Source organism: Geotrypetes seraphini, chromosome 2 (genome assembly GCF_902459505.1).
Source record: "Geotrypetes seraphini chromosome 2, aGeoSer1.1, whole genome shotgun sequence".
Lineage (NCBI taxonomy): Eukaryota > Metazoa > Chordata > Amphibia > Gymnophiona > Dermophiidae > Geotrypetes > Geotrypetes seraphini.
The window spans coordinates 304,810,955-304,829,709 of NC_047085.1; the positions used below are offsets into that span (position 1 = coordinate 304,810,955).

Below are 18,755 nucleotides of genomic sequence, written 5' to 3' on the forward strand. Positions count from 1 at the left end.
TGTTTGGTTGTTTGTCTGTTTATACTTATGCATGTTGATTGTAACCTGCATAGATTTTGGGATATGCAGGATAATACAGGAAAGGAAGAGGCAGGGAGTTACGGATGAAGCAGTGCAAAGGTTGAAGAACCTTTAGTGTTTGCACAATAATCTCATTAAAATGTTTTGGGAAGGTTCCAAAAGACAAACAAACCACTATAAGAGAACTTAAACAAGCTTCTGCAGTAGGGATGGGCAGCTAGAAATTTTCATTTTGTATAGCTTCCTGTGTCATTTCCAGGAATGCTGAAGTTGATTCATGTTTCACTGGCCATTTTGTTGTTACGGAAGCAATGTTGTTAAGACAGCACACTCTTTTGAAAAGAGGGTAAGGGAGTTGTGTTGGCAAATGCGAAACACAACTAGCCATTTTCATCTGTTGACAACATGGGATATGTCCTATGGCGTTGCAAACATCCCATCTCTACGTATTCAGCAGTATTAAACATCACCATACAAATGCTTTAAGTTTCAAGTTTTATTTAGAATTTGATTAATCGCTTAATCATACCTCAAAGCGATGTACATTATTAAAAACTTTACAATTTTCAGGGGGAACAAACACACAAACAATACTCAACAAACATGGCACATTTCAAAAAGGGGAAAAAAGTATAAGAAATACAATTATTAATAGAAAAGAAACAAATAAGGGGTTAAACATCAGGAGAGAATAAATAGCCTGTGGTATTCAGCTCAAGTTATTGTTAAAATCAGTTTCTCTGTACATTTTGGTTATTAAGGGATAAGTGAATCAGGAAGCACTAGGAGCTCTGTTGCTACCCTTCATATAATGAATGAGGTAGGAAGTAGAGAATGACACGGTGAAAAAATTGGTCCCCGTCCCCGTCTCACCATCCTCTGCACCGCCCCGTCACCGCCATTCCCTTCACCGCCCCGTCATCGCCACTGCCACCCCATTCACCGCCCCGTCACCGCCACTGCAACCCCATTCACCGCCCCGTCACCGTCACCGCTGCATACATAAAAGCCTCAAACGGGTACGATTTTATATATTTTTCTTTATTTACGTATAAAGGAAACATTCTTTAAAACTTTAAAACTTAGTTAAATATTAGTTAATAACTATACAAAAACAAACACGACATGTACTTTTAATGCTTACAATGTTAGCCTACATGGTAATTAGACGCGGCTGCTGTACCTAATCGCGGCAAAGATCTCCCTGCCGTGATTAGCATAGTGACCACGGCTACGGCTGCAAGTCTCCCCTCCCCCCAGCGATCACGACAGGAGGGCACCCAACCCCTCCTGTATGCTTCTCCTCTGATCCTCCTTCCCTCAACCAAGCATCTCTCTCTCTCCCTCCATGAGTCCAACTTTTCACTCTCTGCGCTCTCCCCCTTCCCCAGTGTAAAATTTCTCCTTCCCTCCTTTCTGTCCTCCCCATCCATCTTGCCCTCTCCATGAGTCCAACACTTTCTGCCTCCTGCACACTTTCTCTCTCTGTCCTTGCCTCTTCCCTCAGTGGTATCCCTCCTTCGCACCCCACAACCCAACATGCTCTCTCCCCATGCACCATCTCACCTTCCCCTCCAGTGTGTAGCACCTTTCCTTTCCCTCCTTTTCTGCCAGGTTCAGCAGTACCTCTTCTCCCTTCCTTTTACTTCCCCCTTGTCCAGCAGTACCCCTTCTCCCTTCCCTGTTCCCATTGTCCAGCAGTACCCCTTCCCTCCTGTCCAACAGTATCCTTTCTCCCTTCCTTCTTCCCCTCCTCCCCTTGTCCAGCAGTACCTGGTGTACACTGGGCAGGAAGAGAAGCTCCGGCATCAGCGTCAGCTGACTAGCAACTTCCTGCAGCTGCATCTTTTGCTGGGACTCCTGTCTTCGTGTATCCGGCAGATATGCGAAGGCAGGTGTCCCATACGATGGGGGGTTGCTAGTCAGCTGACGCCGGAGATTCTCTTCTTTCCCAGTGTGCAAGATTGCGCCAGCGTCAGCTGATTTGGAACTGCCTGCTGCCGTCGCGTATGCCGGGACTTCTGCCTTCGCGTATCCGGCAGATACACGAAGGCAGGAGTCCCAGCATACGCGACGGCAGCAGGTAGTTGCTCAGATTTCGGGATCAGGTTGCTCAGTTGCAGTTGCCCAGATTGCGAGTTCGGGTACTAGACTGTGTATTCCTGTAGACCCCCCCCAACGGCCCTCCCGACAATCGCAGCAGAAGGGTACCCAACCCCTCCTGCTGGACCCCCCCCCAACGAACCCTCCCACCCCGGAACCCCCTTAGTCTTACTTTCCAAGTTGGACCGGACGGCTCCTCACACGTATGGCCAGCAGGCTTGCCTCCGTCCAAATGAGGCGGGCCCGCCCCTACCCTGCCCAACCCACAGGATCCTAGGGCCTGATTGGTCTAGGAACCTAAAGCCACTCCCGCTATAGGAGGGGCTTTAGGTGCTTGGGCCAATCAGGCCCTAGGATCCTGTGGGTTAGGCAGGGGAGGGGAGGGGCGGGCCCGCCTCATTTGGACGGAGGCAGGCCTGCTGGCCAGACGAGCGAGGAGCTGTCCGGTCCAACTTGGAAAGTAAGACTAAGGGTGGTGTTTCGGGATGGCGGGGTTTGTTGGGGGAGGGTCCGGCAGGAGGGGTTGGGCACCCTCCTATTGGCGATATAGGGGGCCGTTGGGGGGGCCGGCAGGAGGGGTTGGGCACCCTCCTATCAGTGATCATAGGGGGGCTGTTGGGGAGCTGGCAGGAGGGGTTGGATATCTTCCTGCCGGCGATCGTCGGGGGGGGGGGGGGCGGGTTCTATTGGCAGGAAGGGTTGATCTGACAAATGCAAGTTGGATCGAGAGTAAATGCGGCAAAGTGCGAGTTGGATCGAAAGTTGGAGGAGACAGACAACATGGCGGAGACATCTAACACCCGGTCACGAACACGGTGAAACACAGGTAAATAGCGGTTCCTAGAAGGGGGGACATTGGCCTGCGGGGACAAATCTATTCACCGTTTTTGCGGGCGGTGAAAGGATTTGTCCCCGCGTCTGCGGCGATTTGCTAATGAGGTCACCATAACCCGCAGCCAAACCGCAGCCACGCAGCGGTTCGCTGCGGGGATCGCTCCCCTTGTCATTCTCTAGTAGGAAGCACCCAGTACAAACTAAGAAGCCTACTTTTGAATTTTGTTTTAGTTTACTAATTTTCGAGACCACATCAAAGCATTTTATAGCCTTGTAGGAAGGGTGGGGGTGTAGAGAAGGGAAAGCAAAGCCAGGATGGAAGAATCCACCATAAAAACAGACTCCAAAAATGTGCTGGAATAACTAGGTCTTCAAATCAGCCTTACATTTAGCAAGTAAGGATTCATATTTCAAGCAGAATAGCAGCTGGTTCCAAAAAACAAAGTAGCCAAAATAGCAATACATGCTCTCGTGACGGAGGGAACAGGCAGCAGTTGGACTTGGGAAGAGCAAAGTGCTTAGAGAACAAACCAGTCGGTCAAATACATTCCTGCAATTTCTTAAGTTGCTGCCCTGTAATTTCCTTCTGGAAGGTGTCACATATTAATTTCAGGTAGAGACCTCCAAGGTGGCCTTGCTTAAATGGCAGCGACCTCTCAAGGCTCTGCTGAGGTATTGCATTGTGACCATCCAGGAAAATGAATTAGGTGTCACTGTTGACAATACATTGAAATCATCCGCCCCGGTGTGCACTGGTAGCCAAAAAAGCAAATAGAAACATTAGAAATTATTAGGAAAGGAATGTGGCTGGACAAATCACTTAACCCTCCATTGCCTCAGGTATAAACCTAGATTGTAGGCTTCTGTGTACAGGGAAATACCTACTGTACCTGTATTGCTACTGGAAGAATATGAGCTTTATCTAATAAACATCCCAAATCCAAATTCCCCAGTAAAAGGAGTTGAGCTCACAGAGCAACACAAATCACATCTTACTGTTGGTTTGCTGTCTGAAATAATGAAATTTATATTATGGAGAATGCTTGATTTTAACTGATAGTTGCTAAATATTCTAATTTTAGGAGTGCCTTAGGGACACTCAGTTTTGATTTTGGTGAGCAAATTGACACAAAATATATTTCACTGAATCCTGCTGAGGTAACTGTTGGGACAACTGTTATTCCTGGCACCTATCTTTCAAGGTGTTTCTGCTACCAGTACTGACATTTTGGTAGAAGAGCAAGGAGGGTAACAGTAACATAGTAAATGATGGTAGCCAAGACCTGAATGCCCAACTGTCACACTCATTATCAATTTATGATTAAACCAACAATGAATTCCCCCCCCCAAAAAAAAAAAACTACTTGATCATTGTCTTTCTTTGGTATTTCAAGAACGTAGACTGTAGAGGTCTGCCTGGCATCATCCGTAGTTTCCAATTACTTGAGTTGCATTTGAAGCCCACTCCAGCCTATCCAAATCTATCTTGTCATTTGTGGTACACAGACTGTAAAAGTCTGCCTGGCACTGTCCTCACATACCAATTACTGGAGTCTACGTTGAATCCCTCTCTAGCCCATCCTAAATCGGATTACCATATACAAGGCACCGACAAGTCTGCCTAACACCGATCTTGGTTCTTCACAGCCAGTCACCATCTACGCATTACTTGACACATCAAATACACATGCAGCCATTTAAGTTTGGGGGTTTTTTTGTTTGTTTTTATAAAACATTCATTTTCTAATTAGGAGATCCTCTGTGCTCATCCCACACCTTTTTGAATTCTATCACCGTTTTTGTTTTCCAGGCATTCCAGACATCAACACCTTCTCTGTGAAAAATAATTTCCCGACATTACTCCTAAGTCTACCACCCAGCAACCTCAATTCCTGTCCAGTAATTTTACCATTTTTTCCTTCTATATTAATATCTTTGAAGTATTTAAACGTTTGTGTCATATGTCCCTTGTCCCACCTCTCCTTTAGGGTCTATTTAGGTCTTCCACTCTCTTCTACAGTACATCTTTTGGTGCCTTCCTCTGTACCATTTCAAGTCTTTTTACATCCATAGCAAGATACACTTCTCCCTCGGTATTCGCGGGGGTTAGGGGCAGAGCTGGACTGCAAAGTGTGAAAAATCGTGAATAACTTTGTGCCGGCTCTGACCCACCCCTAGACTTTACCTGGTTATCACCGCATCCTTCCGTTAGTGTTTGCAGGAGCCAGTGCGGGTGCTTCGGTCTCCTCTTTCCCCGCTTCAGTGTTGGGCCAGGCAGAGTGAAGCTCGTTCCTCTCTGGGCTGGGCAGCCTGTGCCGGCCTTACCTGGTGGTCTAGCGGGGTTTCGGGGGCAAGAGCGATCTTCCTACGCTCCTGCCCTGTTTCGATCGCCAATAGGAAATGGCTGCCGTGAGCTCCCGTAGTCTCTTGAGACTACTACGGAAGCTCACGGCAGCCATTTCCTATTGGCGATCTGCACGGGGCAGGAGCGTAGAAAGATCGCTCTTGCCCCGAAAGCCCGCTAGACCACCAGGTAAGGCCGGGATACCAGGGAGAAGGCGGGGAAGGTCCGAAACAAAGCTTTTTTTTTTTCCCCCCCTAAAAAAGAAATCGTGAATAACCAAATCCGCAGATGTTGAAACTACGGATTCGGAGGGGGAAGTGTATAGCCTCTAAACTGAGCACATTGCTCCTAGTGGGGCCTCACCAACAACTGGTTATGCCTCTCTCTATACAACTACAGCCAACATCTTGTCACACTGTTTCATTTTTATTTAAAACATTTATGGACAATGTATGATAGAACCAGATAGCCATTTTAAAGAACATATGAAGTTAAGTGGTTGTGATGGTCTTCCTGTTTTGGGGTTCTTTTTTATCCTTGCTTATTAGTCATTAAAATCTAATTGCCATGGATGGGCTGCAACCTCTTCACTTTGACATTCAGTTAGCAACAACAACACAGGCCAGTGAGAGGAGAACTGGAGGTGGTGTCAACATCTGCACTGCCTAGTGCTTACTCATGATGACTCCGAGCCTCACCAAAAAATTAATTCTGGCTATGTCACTTCAACTACCTTCCTTGATGCCATAGTATTAGTGGTACTTTTCTTTATTCAACTATTGGTAGTTGCTAATATATGAAATCTAAGTAACTTTGTTCTGATAGTCCCCATTTAAATTCACTCGACCTTCCCAAGTGTGAATTTAAAACAGCAAATGCCGCTGAAAAATCATAACTAATAACCTGTTTGCCCTGTATTGCTGTGGGTATATGAGAATTTGGTTAAATTGGAAGTAGAAATCAAAGCAAAAATAGACTGAAAGACTTTGAAATCAAGCAAATGTAATTATTTCTAGCAAAGAACACGGTAAATTACACTACTGGGTGCAAGATCGGTTTTATCTCAATTTTGGAAATATATATAACGCCTTGCTCTTCTTATATGGTTAAAAAAAAAAAAATGGTCAAGAAAATCTATAACAAACTGAATGGGACAAAAATGAAAAAAATCAACAAGAGATTCCTGATTCCTTACACTCCTTTCTCTTCTAGGAATTCTGAATTTTTGTGCAAATAACTATCTCGGGCTGTCCAGCCACCCTGAGGTGATCCGCTCTGGCTTGGAGGCCTTGAACCAGTATGGGGCGGGCCTCAGCTCTGTGCGCTTCATCTGTGGAACTCAGGTATGTTAGTGAACATGCTGCCATTGCTGGGAGAGGGACAGGGAAGAAGAGGAATCGAGGCTTGTCCATTGTATGAATGGTCTGGGGCTCGTTTATGTTTGTTGTTACGTTTTCCATCTGTGCAGGCTTTTGAGAATTTTTTTTACAAATGATCTTTACTGAAAATAAAAAAATATACAATTCCATAACCCAGGGTGTTTTACTCTCTGGAAGCTTCGGTCCATTAGAGCATATTTCGATGTTTCATATTTCATTTAGAATCCAAGTGTTCTTCAACCGCCGGTCTACGGAATAATTATTTTATTTCTGCCGGTCCATAGGTGTAAAAAGGTTGAAAAACACTGAGCTAGATTACTGCAATATCGCCTACCTGGCAATTTCCCAGAAGAATATGCGGCAATTACAATTGGTGCAAAGTGCGGCAGTCAAGCTAATTTTGAGTTGAAGAAGTTTGATCATGTAACACCTTCCTACTGACTTCTACATTGGCTACCGATGGAGGCACGCGTGAAGTTTAAGTTTGGATGCTTTTGCTTTAAGGCACTATTTGATTTAGCCCCTAAATACATAACTGACCTCTTCTCTTTCTCAAACAACAGACATAAGAGAAGCTCACACTCGAATTTTGTTTCCCCACCGGTTAAAGGATGTAAATTTAAAAAACACCATCAACATCTTTCACATCAAGCGGCATTATGGGGCAAAGATCTGGAACAATTGCTCATGCCTACTACTTATGGGGAAGTTAGGAAACACCTAAAAACATATCTGTTCCTGAAGTATTTAGGCAACTAACCTGTACAATCCTACTCCACAAAAATTGATCTCTAGCGCTGTTAATAACTATTTTCTAACCTTGTTAATTCTACTTAATTTGTAACATCTTTTAACCATTGTAAACCGCAGAGAACTTCACAGTCCTACGGTATATAAACTGTTGTTATTATTATTATTATGATCATTTGAAACAGAGGGGTTTATAGCCAGTAGTTCTCAATGCTTTGCTGATAGCCGCCAGCATTATGCCTGAAAATTCAGTACCAAGCCAAATACAAGGCTTCTGTACTGAATTTCCAGATTTTCAGATCTGGCTTAACCATAGCCCATTAAGTGCTATTTGACACTTAACCCGCTATGGGCCCCGCATAAATGTAGAACTGACTTTTATGTGTTCTTATTTATGCGGTGACATTGGCCAGTTATGTGCTGAATATCAGCACTGAACCTGCCAAGTGCCTTCTCCACCCCTGGAATTCCCTAAAATAGTTGGTTTTGCTTTAGGCACTAACTGGTTAATTGCCAATACAAATAACTGATTAGCCCTGAGCAAGCAGCACCATTAGTTTGAATATCAACCCCAAAGACTACTTGTCAGAAAATACAAATGGCCAAAGGTCCAACTCAGTTTTAACAGTTTTTCTCTCCTCTCCCCTCTGCCAAATTCGCCCCTCCTCCCTCTCAGTATTCCACCTAAATCACAGAGCTGGAGGTTTTTTATCAAGGTCCAGGACTAATGCTGAGTTAATTTATCCATGAGCGAGAGTCATGATTGACCATTAGAATAACAGTAGTACATTTAAAATGAACCAGAGAAAATATTTCTTCACTCAACATGCAATTAAACTCTGACAATCCCATCTACAAACAGTCTGTTCTCAGTCTCCAGAAGGTGGAGGTAGTAAACCTGTGCAGTCTTTCCCTGGTTTAGTGTAGGGCCTATGGATTTGTTTAGTGGCCTTCTTGTCCCTGTTGTGGGTGCCGGATTGAGCTTGGGAGACCCTTTTGGGGGTCTGTCCGACCTCGGGGATGCCACTCGACTGGTCGAGTCCCTCCCCCGCAATTACCCCATCTGCCCAAAATATTTTGTGGCAGTCTGGTATCCCAGGCTTGCTTTTGGTGGACCGATGACTGGTTCTTGGTGGATCACAAGGTGGCTAAAATTGAGCTCGGTGCTTCTTATCTCTCGGATGCTTTGTGTTATTTTAATTTTGTGGTTAACATTATGTATTAATAAGATTATATTGTGTGTATATGAAAAATGGATGGAGGAAATTGCATTACAATTAGTATTATCAATATGGGGGTGGGGTCTGGGAGAGCTTGGGTGGGGGTGCTTGGTTGATATTTGTTAGACTTAGGGGGTACTTGGCTTGAAGAAGTTGAGAAACTCTGTGCTACAGAATCCCCTCCATAAGCTTCTGGTGCATAAGTCTACTTGAATTGAGTAGAAGCATTCCTCATGGTTGGAATTGGGGAGAGCACGTATGTTTATAAACTTGATTTGGAAACGTGCATACTAAATAACAGGTGAGCATGTGGGCTACAGAGGGTAATTTTTAAAGGGAATGTAACTTAGTGTATACCTTCCACTGAAAGTCTCCTTAAAGCAACACAGAATCAGAATACATAACATAACATAAAATCATATTTGTATGCAGTTTAACAAATTAGAGACTGAACAATCACAGTGATTTACAGATCAGTTCTCCAGAAACTTCACAAACAAACTAGATTTCAACATTTTCCTAAAATGCATGCGAGACGAGGAGAGAGATAATAATCTACTAAAATCAACATCCCAGCTAGTAGCTTGATGAGACAATAACCATTGCAGAAATCTTTTGTATACATAACTATGAACAAAGGGAAAAACAAATGGAGCTGCAGCACGCAGCGAACGAAGATTGGCAAATGTAATTTGCTCCACAAAGTAATTGGGTGCAGAACCAACCACTTCTTGATCAAAAAAATACTGCAAAGATAAGTAGCATGTTATAACATTACCCTTACTGTGTTTTTATTGCCTGGGGATTCCACGATAATGCGCCTTTTCAAGCTGGGGTGTTTTGGCCTTTCTGTTGACAAGTCTTTTTTTTTTCTCTTCCCCCCCCCCCTTTTCCCTTCCTCATTTTCATGTTCTTTTTCTATGGTTTGGTCACTCACCTGGTCTCTACAGAGCATCCACAAAGGTCTGGAGGAGAAGATAGCTCGTTTCCACCATCGTGAAGATGCCATCCTGTATATCAGCTGCTTTGATGCCAACGCAGGGATCTTTGAGGTTGGTAGAGCATATGATCTGGAGAGAGGAGATTGAGAGGAGGGATATTGTTGTCTCTGGAGTTAAAAGAAAACTCTGTATTGTGTTTGGCTTAAAACATGTTTCTTTATCGTCCCTCCAGACCAACACAAAAACTGTGGGTTATAGCTCACCTCGACCAGCAGGTGGCAACTAAGACACAAATTTTTGGCTGTTGTATAAGTGGGCTATGCAGTCCCAAGTATAGTCTCCAGCAGGAGGAGGTGGTAAGCCTATGCAGTCTTTCCCTGGTTTAATGTAGGGTTGTTGTATGTTGGTCAAATTGGTCTTCTTATCGCTGGATGTGGTTCCGAATTGAGCTTGGAGGACCCTTTTGTGGCTGCCGATGGAGGCAAGGATCATCTTCAAATTTGCTTGCCTCTGCTTCAAAACCTTAACAGGCTTGTCTCCAATCTACCTATCGGATCACTTTGAACGTTCAAGCCTCACACGCACTCGTAATACCCACCTGTTTACCTTCCCATCCCTAAAGGGCTGTGTCTACAAAAGGTTCCTCGATAGATCCATGGCATTCCAAGCAGGCAAATGGAATAAATGTCTTACCACTTTCATCTCTAGCTCACCCTCCTGCCAAACTTTCAGGAAATCAATCAAATCCTATCTCTTTGACAAATTCCTCTGACTCCCCCCCCCCCCCCCGCCTTGTAACCCTGTCTTGTATCTCTGACATACCTCCGGATTCCCTGACTACTACCTACTCGCTAAGCTATGCTGACTGACTTATTTGTAACATCACTGTATATGTACAGTCTCTTACTCTGTTAACCGCTCTGAACTGTTATGGTACTGCGGTATACAAAAATAAACTTATTACTATTATTATGCCACACTCGACTGGTCGAGTCCCTCTCCCCATTTCCCCCACCTCCCCATTTTTCTTTAGAGGTGTCTCAGCTGAAAGCCTTGCCACCAACTACTGGCAAGGCATATGGCTTTGAGAGCCAATAGGATCTGTTCAAATTAAATTAGTTATATTGAAAAAAAAGAAAGTCCTGAGCCAGTGCCGGTCTGAAGTGAAGCCTTCAATTAAAGTTAATTGATTTTTATTGCTAACCAGCACTTTATTTTTCCCTTGTAGCGTTTTTTGAAATGAGCACTTTTAAGAAACTTAAAAAGTGCTCATTGTGTTCCAGGTGCGCAGTGGATGTAGCCGACATGTGGATGAAGTGCAACAGCCGCTGTGAAGGGGAGTCCTCGTTGACTTTAGGTGCAGGTGAGCAGGGGTCACCTTTGCGCGTGCACTGCTCGTTGGCAGCAAGCAGTGGGGTATCCCGGGCTTTCCCAAGCACCAATGGTCAGGGAAATGAGGTTTCCCTTATCACCAATAGTGCTGGGGACTCACTTTTCGAGGCTGCTGGCTTGCCTGCTTTAGCGGCTGGGTCTGTTATTTTTGCTGCTGCAGTCCTCGAGGGGAGTTTTTTCAGCGGGTTTTTTGCCAGTTTTGGCGGGAAGCTCCATGGCAGTCTCAGGTGACTTATCTCCTGTCTTAGAGAGAAAGGAACAGGTTTCTGCTGGGTCTCCTACCTTGACAGTGAGTCCTGCTTTGCCACTAGAGGAATTTGCCCCAGATTTTGTCTTCACCATGTATAGGGCATACTTGCAGGCAGCCGCAGGTTCTGTTTCTTCCCCGGGGGTCTCTGGTTTTATGGGGAGGCTTTTGCCTTCCGCATCTACCCCCATTAAGCCCTCCTCAGCATCGGCTCTGGCCCAGTCCCCACCCATCTTCGTCCGAACGGCCGTGGGTTTCGTGGGATGAGGAGTTTTTGTTTGGAGATATATTTTCTCCTGATGAGGATTTGGACCCCAGGTTGGACTTTCAAGATCCTTTCTGGGGACGGGAGGATGAATGATGCTGACATGTATTTGTCCGAGACACCAGCTGGCAAGGATGTATCGCCGGTGTGTTTTTTTCACCTGGAAGAGCTTCAGGAGCTTATTCTTCAGGTTTTGTTGATTTTGCGCTTTGAGGAGGATTCGAAAGAGCCCCTGGTGGACCCCCTGCTTCAGGGGATCTGGGCAGCCTCCTTTTCCTGTGCATCAGGATATTCAGGATGTGGTGCACACACAGTGGAAGTCGCCGGATGCACCCTTTTGTTTGGTGTGGTCCATGGCTCGGCTTTTTCCTATTCCTGATGGGGATAGGGATATCTTTAAGTCTCCTGTGGTGGATGCGGTGTTTTCAGCTATTGCGCGTAGGCATATGGTGCTGGTTGAAAGCGGTCAGGATCGTAAATTGGGGTATCTTATTAAGCAAAGTTTTGACGTAACTGCCTTGACGGTCAAGGCGGCAATTTGTTGCGGTCTGGTGGCCCGGGCTTGTTTTCGGTGGTCCAAGTGAGTTCTTGATTGCGAGTCTGATGACTGGTGCTTGGTGGATCAGGAGGTGGCTAAGATTGGGCTTGGCGCTTCTTATCTTTCGGATGCCATGTATAACATAACATAAAACTCACTTGTATACTGCAAATGCCATTAAGTTCTATGCGGTTCACAAAAAATAGTAATACAAATGAATAAGGATCCAGATTCTAACTTTCAAAAGATTCCCTAAAAATATACATTTTTAAGGCACAACGAAATTGTTGGTATGAAATTGGAAATGTAAATACAGTGGTACCTCGGAATCCGAATGCCCCAGAACTCGAATGTTTTTGGAATACAAACTTTTTTTTGTAGTATATTTTGCCCTAGAATCCGAACGCTGCTTTGGAATCCGAGCACCCTGCACATTGTGGCCGTGATTCTACAAAGTGCTTCCGATTTTAGGCAGCTGTAGGCGTCCTACAGCTGTTTAATCAGCCAATCAGGAGGCACTTTTTCTAAAAAAAAAAAAAAAAAATGCTCCCCAGGCATAGTGGCTGCGGCTATGGCCGCCAGTCTCCCCTCCCCAACCCCTTCCCCGACGATCGCGGCAGGAGGGTGCATAACTCCTCCTGCCGGACCCCCCAATGGTCCCTCCTAAGATCGCCGGCAGGAGGGTACCCAACCCCTCCTGCCGGACCCCCCAACAGCTCCCCCTAAGATCGCCGGCAGGAGGGTACCCAACCGTCCGGCCAAATTGAAGGTAAGCCCAAGGAGGGGTTCCGGGGTGGGGGCTTTCGTTGGAGGAGGGTCCGGCAGGAGGGGTTGGGTACCCTCCTGCTGGCAATCTTCGGAGGGGGACCGTTGGGACTGGCAGGAGGAGTTAGGCACCCTCCTGCCGGCGATCTTCGGGGGGGCCGTTGGGAGGTCTGGTAGGAGGAGTTAGGCACCCTCCTGCTGGCGATCTTCGGGGGGCCTTGGAGGGTCTGGCAGGAGGAGTTAGGCACCCTCCTGCCGGCAATCTTCGGGGGGGGCCGTTGGGGGGGTCCGGGGAGGGGTTTGGAGCTTTTAAAACCCGATTCTGTAACCGTTGTCTGCAACATGGACGTTGGTTACAGAATCAGGTTAACTTTGGGCGGGTGTAGGCACAATTCTGTATAGGACGCTCGGGACAGGCATCCTGTACAGAATCCGGGCTTGTATGTGTGTGTTTCTGCCCCTAAAATTCAGTGTATTTACTGTTAAAATTTGAGTTTGTGGGACCCAGGAACGGATTAATCCCGTTTCCATTATTTTCAATGGGAAAAATTGTCTTGGAACTCGAACGGGGTTCTGGAACGGATTAAGATCGGATTCCAAGGCATCACTGTATATGAGTTAAATCCATAGTTTATGAGGCTGCCTGAAAAGTCATTCCTGAAATTTCTTGTATTTACATCCCTTAACTGAGGGGAATGAAAATAGTGGATGCGATTTTCTAAGATGTTTAGAACTTGTAATAATAAAAGATTCCATGAGAAACATAGTAACATAGTAGATGACGGCAGAAAAAGACCCGAATGGTCCATCCAGTCTACCCAACCTGATTCAATTTAAATTTTTTAATTTTTTCTTCTTAGCTATTTCTGGGCAAGAATCCAAAGCTTTACCCAGTACTGTGCTTGGGTTCCAACTGCCGAAATCTCTGTTAAGACTTACTCCAGCCCATCTACACCCTCCCAGCCATTGAAGCCCTCCCCAGCCCATCCTCCACCAAATGGCCATATACAGACACAGACCGAGCAAGTCTGCCCAGTACTGGCCTTAGTTCAATATTTAATATTATTTTCTGATTCTAAATCCACTGTGTTCATCCCACACTTCTTTGAATTCAGTCACAGTCACAGAATTGAGCCTGTTAGTGCCTTAAAGCAAATGCAGCTGAGCTTAAACTTAACCTGCGCCTCAACTGGAAGCTAATGATACGTTGCGGGCTTTGGCCAAGTCTGTGGCTCTTGGAAGTGGCATATCCTGTGGCTCCAGGGTTAGTTGGCGATCTGGCATCTAAGGCTAAGCTTAGTAAATTTCCTTTTCGAGGCTCCTGTTTGGTGAGGAGTTGGGACAAGCTGGTTCAGGCCTTGACTGAATCTTAAGGTGCCCCATCTTCCCGAGGACTGTCCTCGCCCGCCTTTGCGGGGTGGCGTTGCCCAGGTATGTTTGTGTGATTTTCATCGATTTCATCCTGATCAGGAGATAGCTTATTTCCTTCTAGGGGTCATTTTGTTTAGCGAATGCAGTCCTTTCAGGGTGCCTGCTGGGGGGGAGTCATGACTCTGGAGGTCCCTCTGCCGCCCACCCAGCCCAGTGACTTCCCCTGGTGCCGGTGTGAGCTCGGTTGCAGGAGTTTTACCAGGAGTGGGCCGAGATTACAACGGATCAGTGGGTCCTGGAAGTGATTTGGGATGGTTATGATCTGGAGTTTTCCCTGCTCTTGCCAGATTGTTTCCTCTCTTCTCCTTGTCAGGCGGCTTGGAAGAAGTGGGCTTTTTGTGTAACACTGCAAAGGTTGCTTGACCTCAAAGCAGTGGTTCTAGTGCCCCCTTGGGAGATTTGCACTAGCAGGTATTCCATTTACTTTGTGGTGGCCCATTTTGGATCTGAAAGGTGTCAACAGAGTGTTCTGGGTTCCGTCTTTTTGCATGGAGACCCTGAGATCTGTCATTCTGGTGGTCCATCCTGGGGAGTTTCTGACTGCTCTCAATGTGACAGAGGCCTAACTGCATATTCCGATTTGGGCCTTCCATCAGCGTTTCCTTCGCCTTGCGATTTTGGGAAAGCACTATCAGTTTTGTGCGCTTCCTTTTGGTCTAGTCAAGGCTCCGTGGTCTTTCACCAAGATTATGGTGGTGGCGGCCGTACACAAGGAGGGCATTCTGGTTCATCCCTATCTGGAAAACTGGTTGATTTGAGCAAAGTCCTTTCAGGCGAGCCTCTCAGGGTACAACTCAGGTTGTGGAGTTCCTGCAGTCACTGGGATGGGTGGTCAACTTGTCCAAAATCCAGTTGACTCCATCTCAATGCTTGGAATACCTTGGAGTTCTCTTTGACACCTGCCTAGGGAGAGTCTTCTTTCCTGAAGCCTGAGTGTACAAGTTGCAGTCGCAGATTTGCTTCCTGATGGATTGTCGGTGCCCTCGAGCACAGGATTTTCTACAGATCGTGGGGGTCTATGGCAGTCTCCCTGGACGTGGTCAGGTGGGCTCAAGCTAATATGTGCCCACTTCAGTATGCTTTTCTTCAGCGGTGGTTGCCTCATATGCACGATCTGTACTCTCCCATTCCTCTTCGGGGGTTAGTTCATCGCAGCCTCTGCTGGTGGCTACAATCTTGGTGCAAGGAGTGAGTCTAGATCAGCCTCAGCGAACAGTACTTATCACGGATGCCAGTCTCTTTGGTTGGGGAACTCAATGTCTCAGTCGCTCAGCTCTGGGCAGCTGGTCTCCGGAGGAGGTGTTCTGGTCGATCAATGTTCTGGAGACCAGAGCCGTCTGGTTGGCGTAGCTAGCATTCCAGATATTGCTGATGGGCAAATTGGTTCGGGTTCTCTCGGACAATGCCACAGTGGTGGCTTATGTCAGTGATCAGGGGGGAACCAAGAGTTGTCTGGTGGCGCAGAAGGCTTCACTGCTGATGGCTTGGACAGAGACTCATCTAGACATCTCGGTTTCCCACATAGCGGGAGTGGAGAATATCCAGGCGGACTTCCTCAGTCATAACGTGCTGGATCTCGGCGAGTAGTGTCTTGGTTCCACGGCCTTCGAGTTGATTGTGCAGGTGTGGGGCCAGCTGGTCATGGACCAGATGGCCATGAGTGTCGCCAAAGCGCAAAAGTTCTTCAGTCGGCACAGAGATTTCCAGGCCGAGGGGTTGGATGTTGTGGTTCAGCCTTGGCCGATGGATAGCCTCCTGTATGATTTTCCCCCGTTACGATGGTGGGCAGAGTCCTTCTTCGTATTGATTGTTACATAAGCTGCCTGATCCTGATTGATCCGGATTGGCCCAGGCGCTCATGGTACGCAGATCTGGTTCATCTTCTCATGGCGGATCCTTTTCTGCTGCCCCTCTCGCATGATTTTCTGACGCAGGGTCCCATTCCAATGTTCAATCCGTATCCCTTTTGTCTTACTGCTTAGCTCTTGAAAGGGAATGCCTAAGTAAAAAAGATTATTCAAATAAGGTGATTTCCACCCTCTTAGGTTCCTGGAGACTTTAAAAAAAATAAATTATATTTTGCATATCCTACAATTCTATGCGGATCACAAATTATTCAGGTACTCAAGCATTTTTTCATATCTGTCCTGGTGAGCTCCCACTCTATCTAATGTACCTGGAGCAATGGGGATTAAGTGACTTGCCCAGGGTCACAAGGATTAGTGTGGGATTTAAACCTACAACCTCAGGGTGCTGGGGCTGTAGCTCTAACCACTGCGCCACACACTCCTCTCGGGCTTATGTGCGAGTTTGGTGTCTCTTTGAGGAGTGGCGTTCCGCACGTGGTGTGGTTCTGCTTTGCGCTTCTTGCAGGATGGTCTGGACAGCGACCTTGCCTGATCCTCCCTCCGGGTTCAGCATATGGCTTTGTCTACGTTTCTCAGTTTCTTGCATGTTCGGTGTTTGACCTCTAGATGTGATTCATTTTTGAATCTAATCTAATCTAATCCTTAGGTTTGTATACCGCATCATCTCCACGTTCGTAGAAGGCAGCAAAAATTGCTCTGTCCTCCAGTGCAGCCTTCAGTTCCAGCCTGTGATCTCAATCTGATTCTTTCTGTGCTCGTGCACCCTCCTTTTGAGCCTTTTGGCTCCTGCATGTTAAAGGACCTTACTCTTAAGGCAGTCTTCCTGATGGCCATTACTTCTGCGAGACACATTTCCAAACGGCAGGCCTTTTTATGTAGGCCTCCCTTCCTGGAGTTCACTAGGGAGTAAATCGTGCTATGGCCGGTTCCCTCTTTTCTGCTGAAGGTGGTATCGCTTTTTTATGTCAACCAGTTCATGGTCCTCCCGGTCTTGGGTAGTCGGGAGGGCACTTTGGAGCAGAGACGGTTGTGCAAGTTGGATGTCGGTAGGGTTCTTTGCTCTTATGTTCAGTGGACCCAGGAGTTCCGGAAATCGTATTGTCTTTTTGTCCTCTTAGTGGGTCTTCATAAGAGGGATGGTGCTTCTAAGGCTACCATTGCGTGATGGGTCAAGGAGGCTATCACTTTGGTGTACTTTCTTCAGAAGTAGTCTGTTCCCAAGTGGAATGAGCTTTGAGAAATTCTGGGTCAGGCAGCTTCTTGGGCTGAGTCTTCTCTTGTATCTCCGGTGGATATCTGTAAAGGTTTGGTCTTCCCCATTCCGTTGTGCGACACTACCGTGTGGACATTCAGGTGCGTTGGGACACAATGTTTGGTGAGTGTGTTCTGGTGGTGGCCCTTCGGGGGTCCCACCCATGTTGGGTACTGCTTTGATACGTCCCATCGGTTTCTGTACCGGTCTGGAGGGACGCTAAAGAAGGAGATATTTTCTTTCTTTTAGTCCCTCCAGACCGGCATAGACTAGAGAGTTGCGCGGGGACAGAAATCCCACCTGTCCCCACCAAAATCCCACCCATCCCCACCCGTCCCCGTGAGGAATCCCTCCGTCCCCACCCGTCCCCGTGAGGAATCCCTCCGTCCCCACCCGTCCCCGCGAGGAATCCCCTCCGTCTCCACCCGTCCCCGCGAGGAATCCCCTCCGTCCCCACCCGTCCCCGCAAGGAATCCCCTCCGTCACCACCCTTCCCTATAAACTTCAGAAATAGTTATTTTATTTAATTATGCTACTGAATTAAAGGCTCTGGTAGAGACCCATTTACAAATAAGCAAAGAGACTTTACTAATTTGGAAAAATTAATTGGGAAGAATACATACTTTGTAAATGGGTTTCTACCAGAACCTCTAATGTAAATATAAAATATAAATACTCAGCTGATGAGAACCCACAAACTGTCAGCTGAGGACTTCCTTTGCAGTTGGCCGGGGGTCCCTTTGCCAAGCTTGGCAGGCAGCAGTAGCGTCCCTGAGTCACAGATGCTGGCACCTCAGTGGCTCATGGATGCTGCCAGCGACTGCTGCGCTTAGTGAAGGGGAGTTCTGGCCATCTCTAGAGGAGGTCCTCTGCTGGCGGTGCTTGGGGATCCCCACCAGTCACAGCAAGGGTCAACAAGTACTTCAACACTGTAGAAATAAAACCAGAAATGCATTTCCTTTTCTTTTGAACACAATACAAAGACATCTGCCATATACATTTCCCAAAGCTAACATATTTTAGTCAATAAATTCCGTTTTTTACCTTTGTTGTCTGGAGACTTATTTTTCCATAAAGTTGGTCCCAGTTTCTTTTTTCCGCTTTCCCATCTTCTGTAAATTCTTCTGTTGCTGTCCATTGGTTCCCCCTACCATGGTCCAGCATTTATCTCTTTCTCATCTTTCGTGCCTGCCCACCAGCCCCACGCCCAACATTTCTCCTTCTATCACCCCTCTCCAGCATTATGCCACATCTCTCCCTCCATTCCCTTCACCACTGTCCAATATTCCTCCCTCTTGCATCCCTTTCAATCTGCCCCATTGTTCCCTTGCCACATTTCTCACTCTCATCTTTTTCTTCCCTATCATATTCTGTACCTTCCTCCCTACGACCAAAAATTCTCCTC

The 18,755-nt window shown here is 46.6% G+C and overlaps 1 protein-coding gene across 1 annotated transcript in view; it reads left to right on the forward strand.

The window, feature by feature from the left end:
• GCAT (glycine C-acetyltransferase) overlaps positions 1–18,755 on the forward strand; it is a 55,495-nt gene that overhangs the window by 6,062 nt on the left and 30,678 nt on the right. The window contains exons 2-3 of the mRNA XM_033929928.1: positions 6,515–6,645; positions 9,602–9,703. Coding sequence (XP_033785819.1) covers positions 6,515–6,645; positions 9,602–9,703 — 233 coding nt within the window. The remainder of the gene's footprint in view (positions 1–6,514; positions 6,646–9,601; positions 9,704–18,755) is intronic.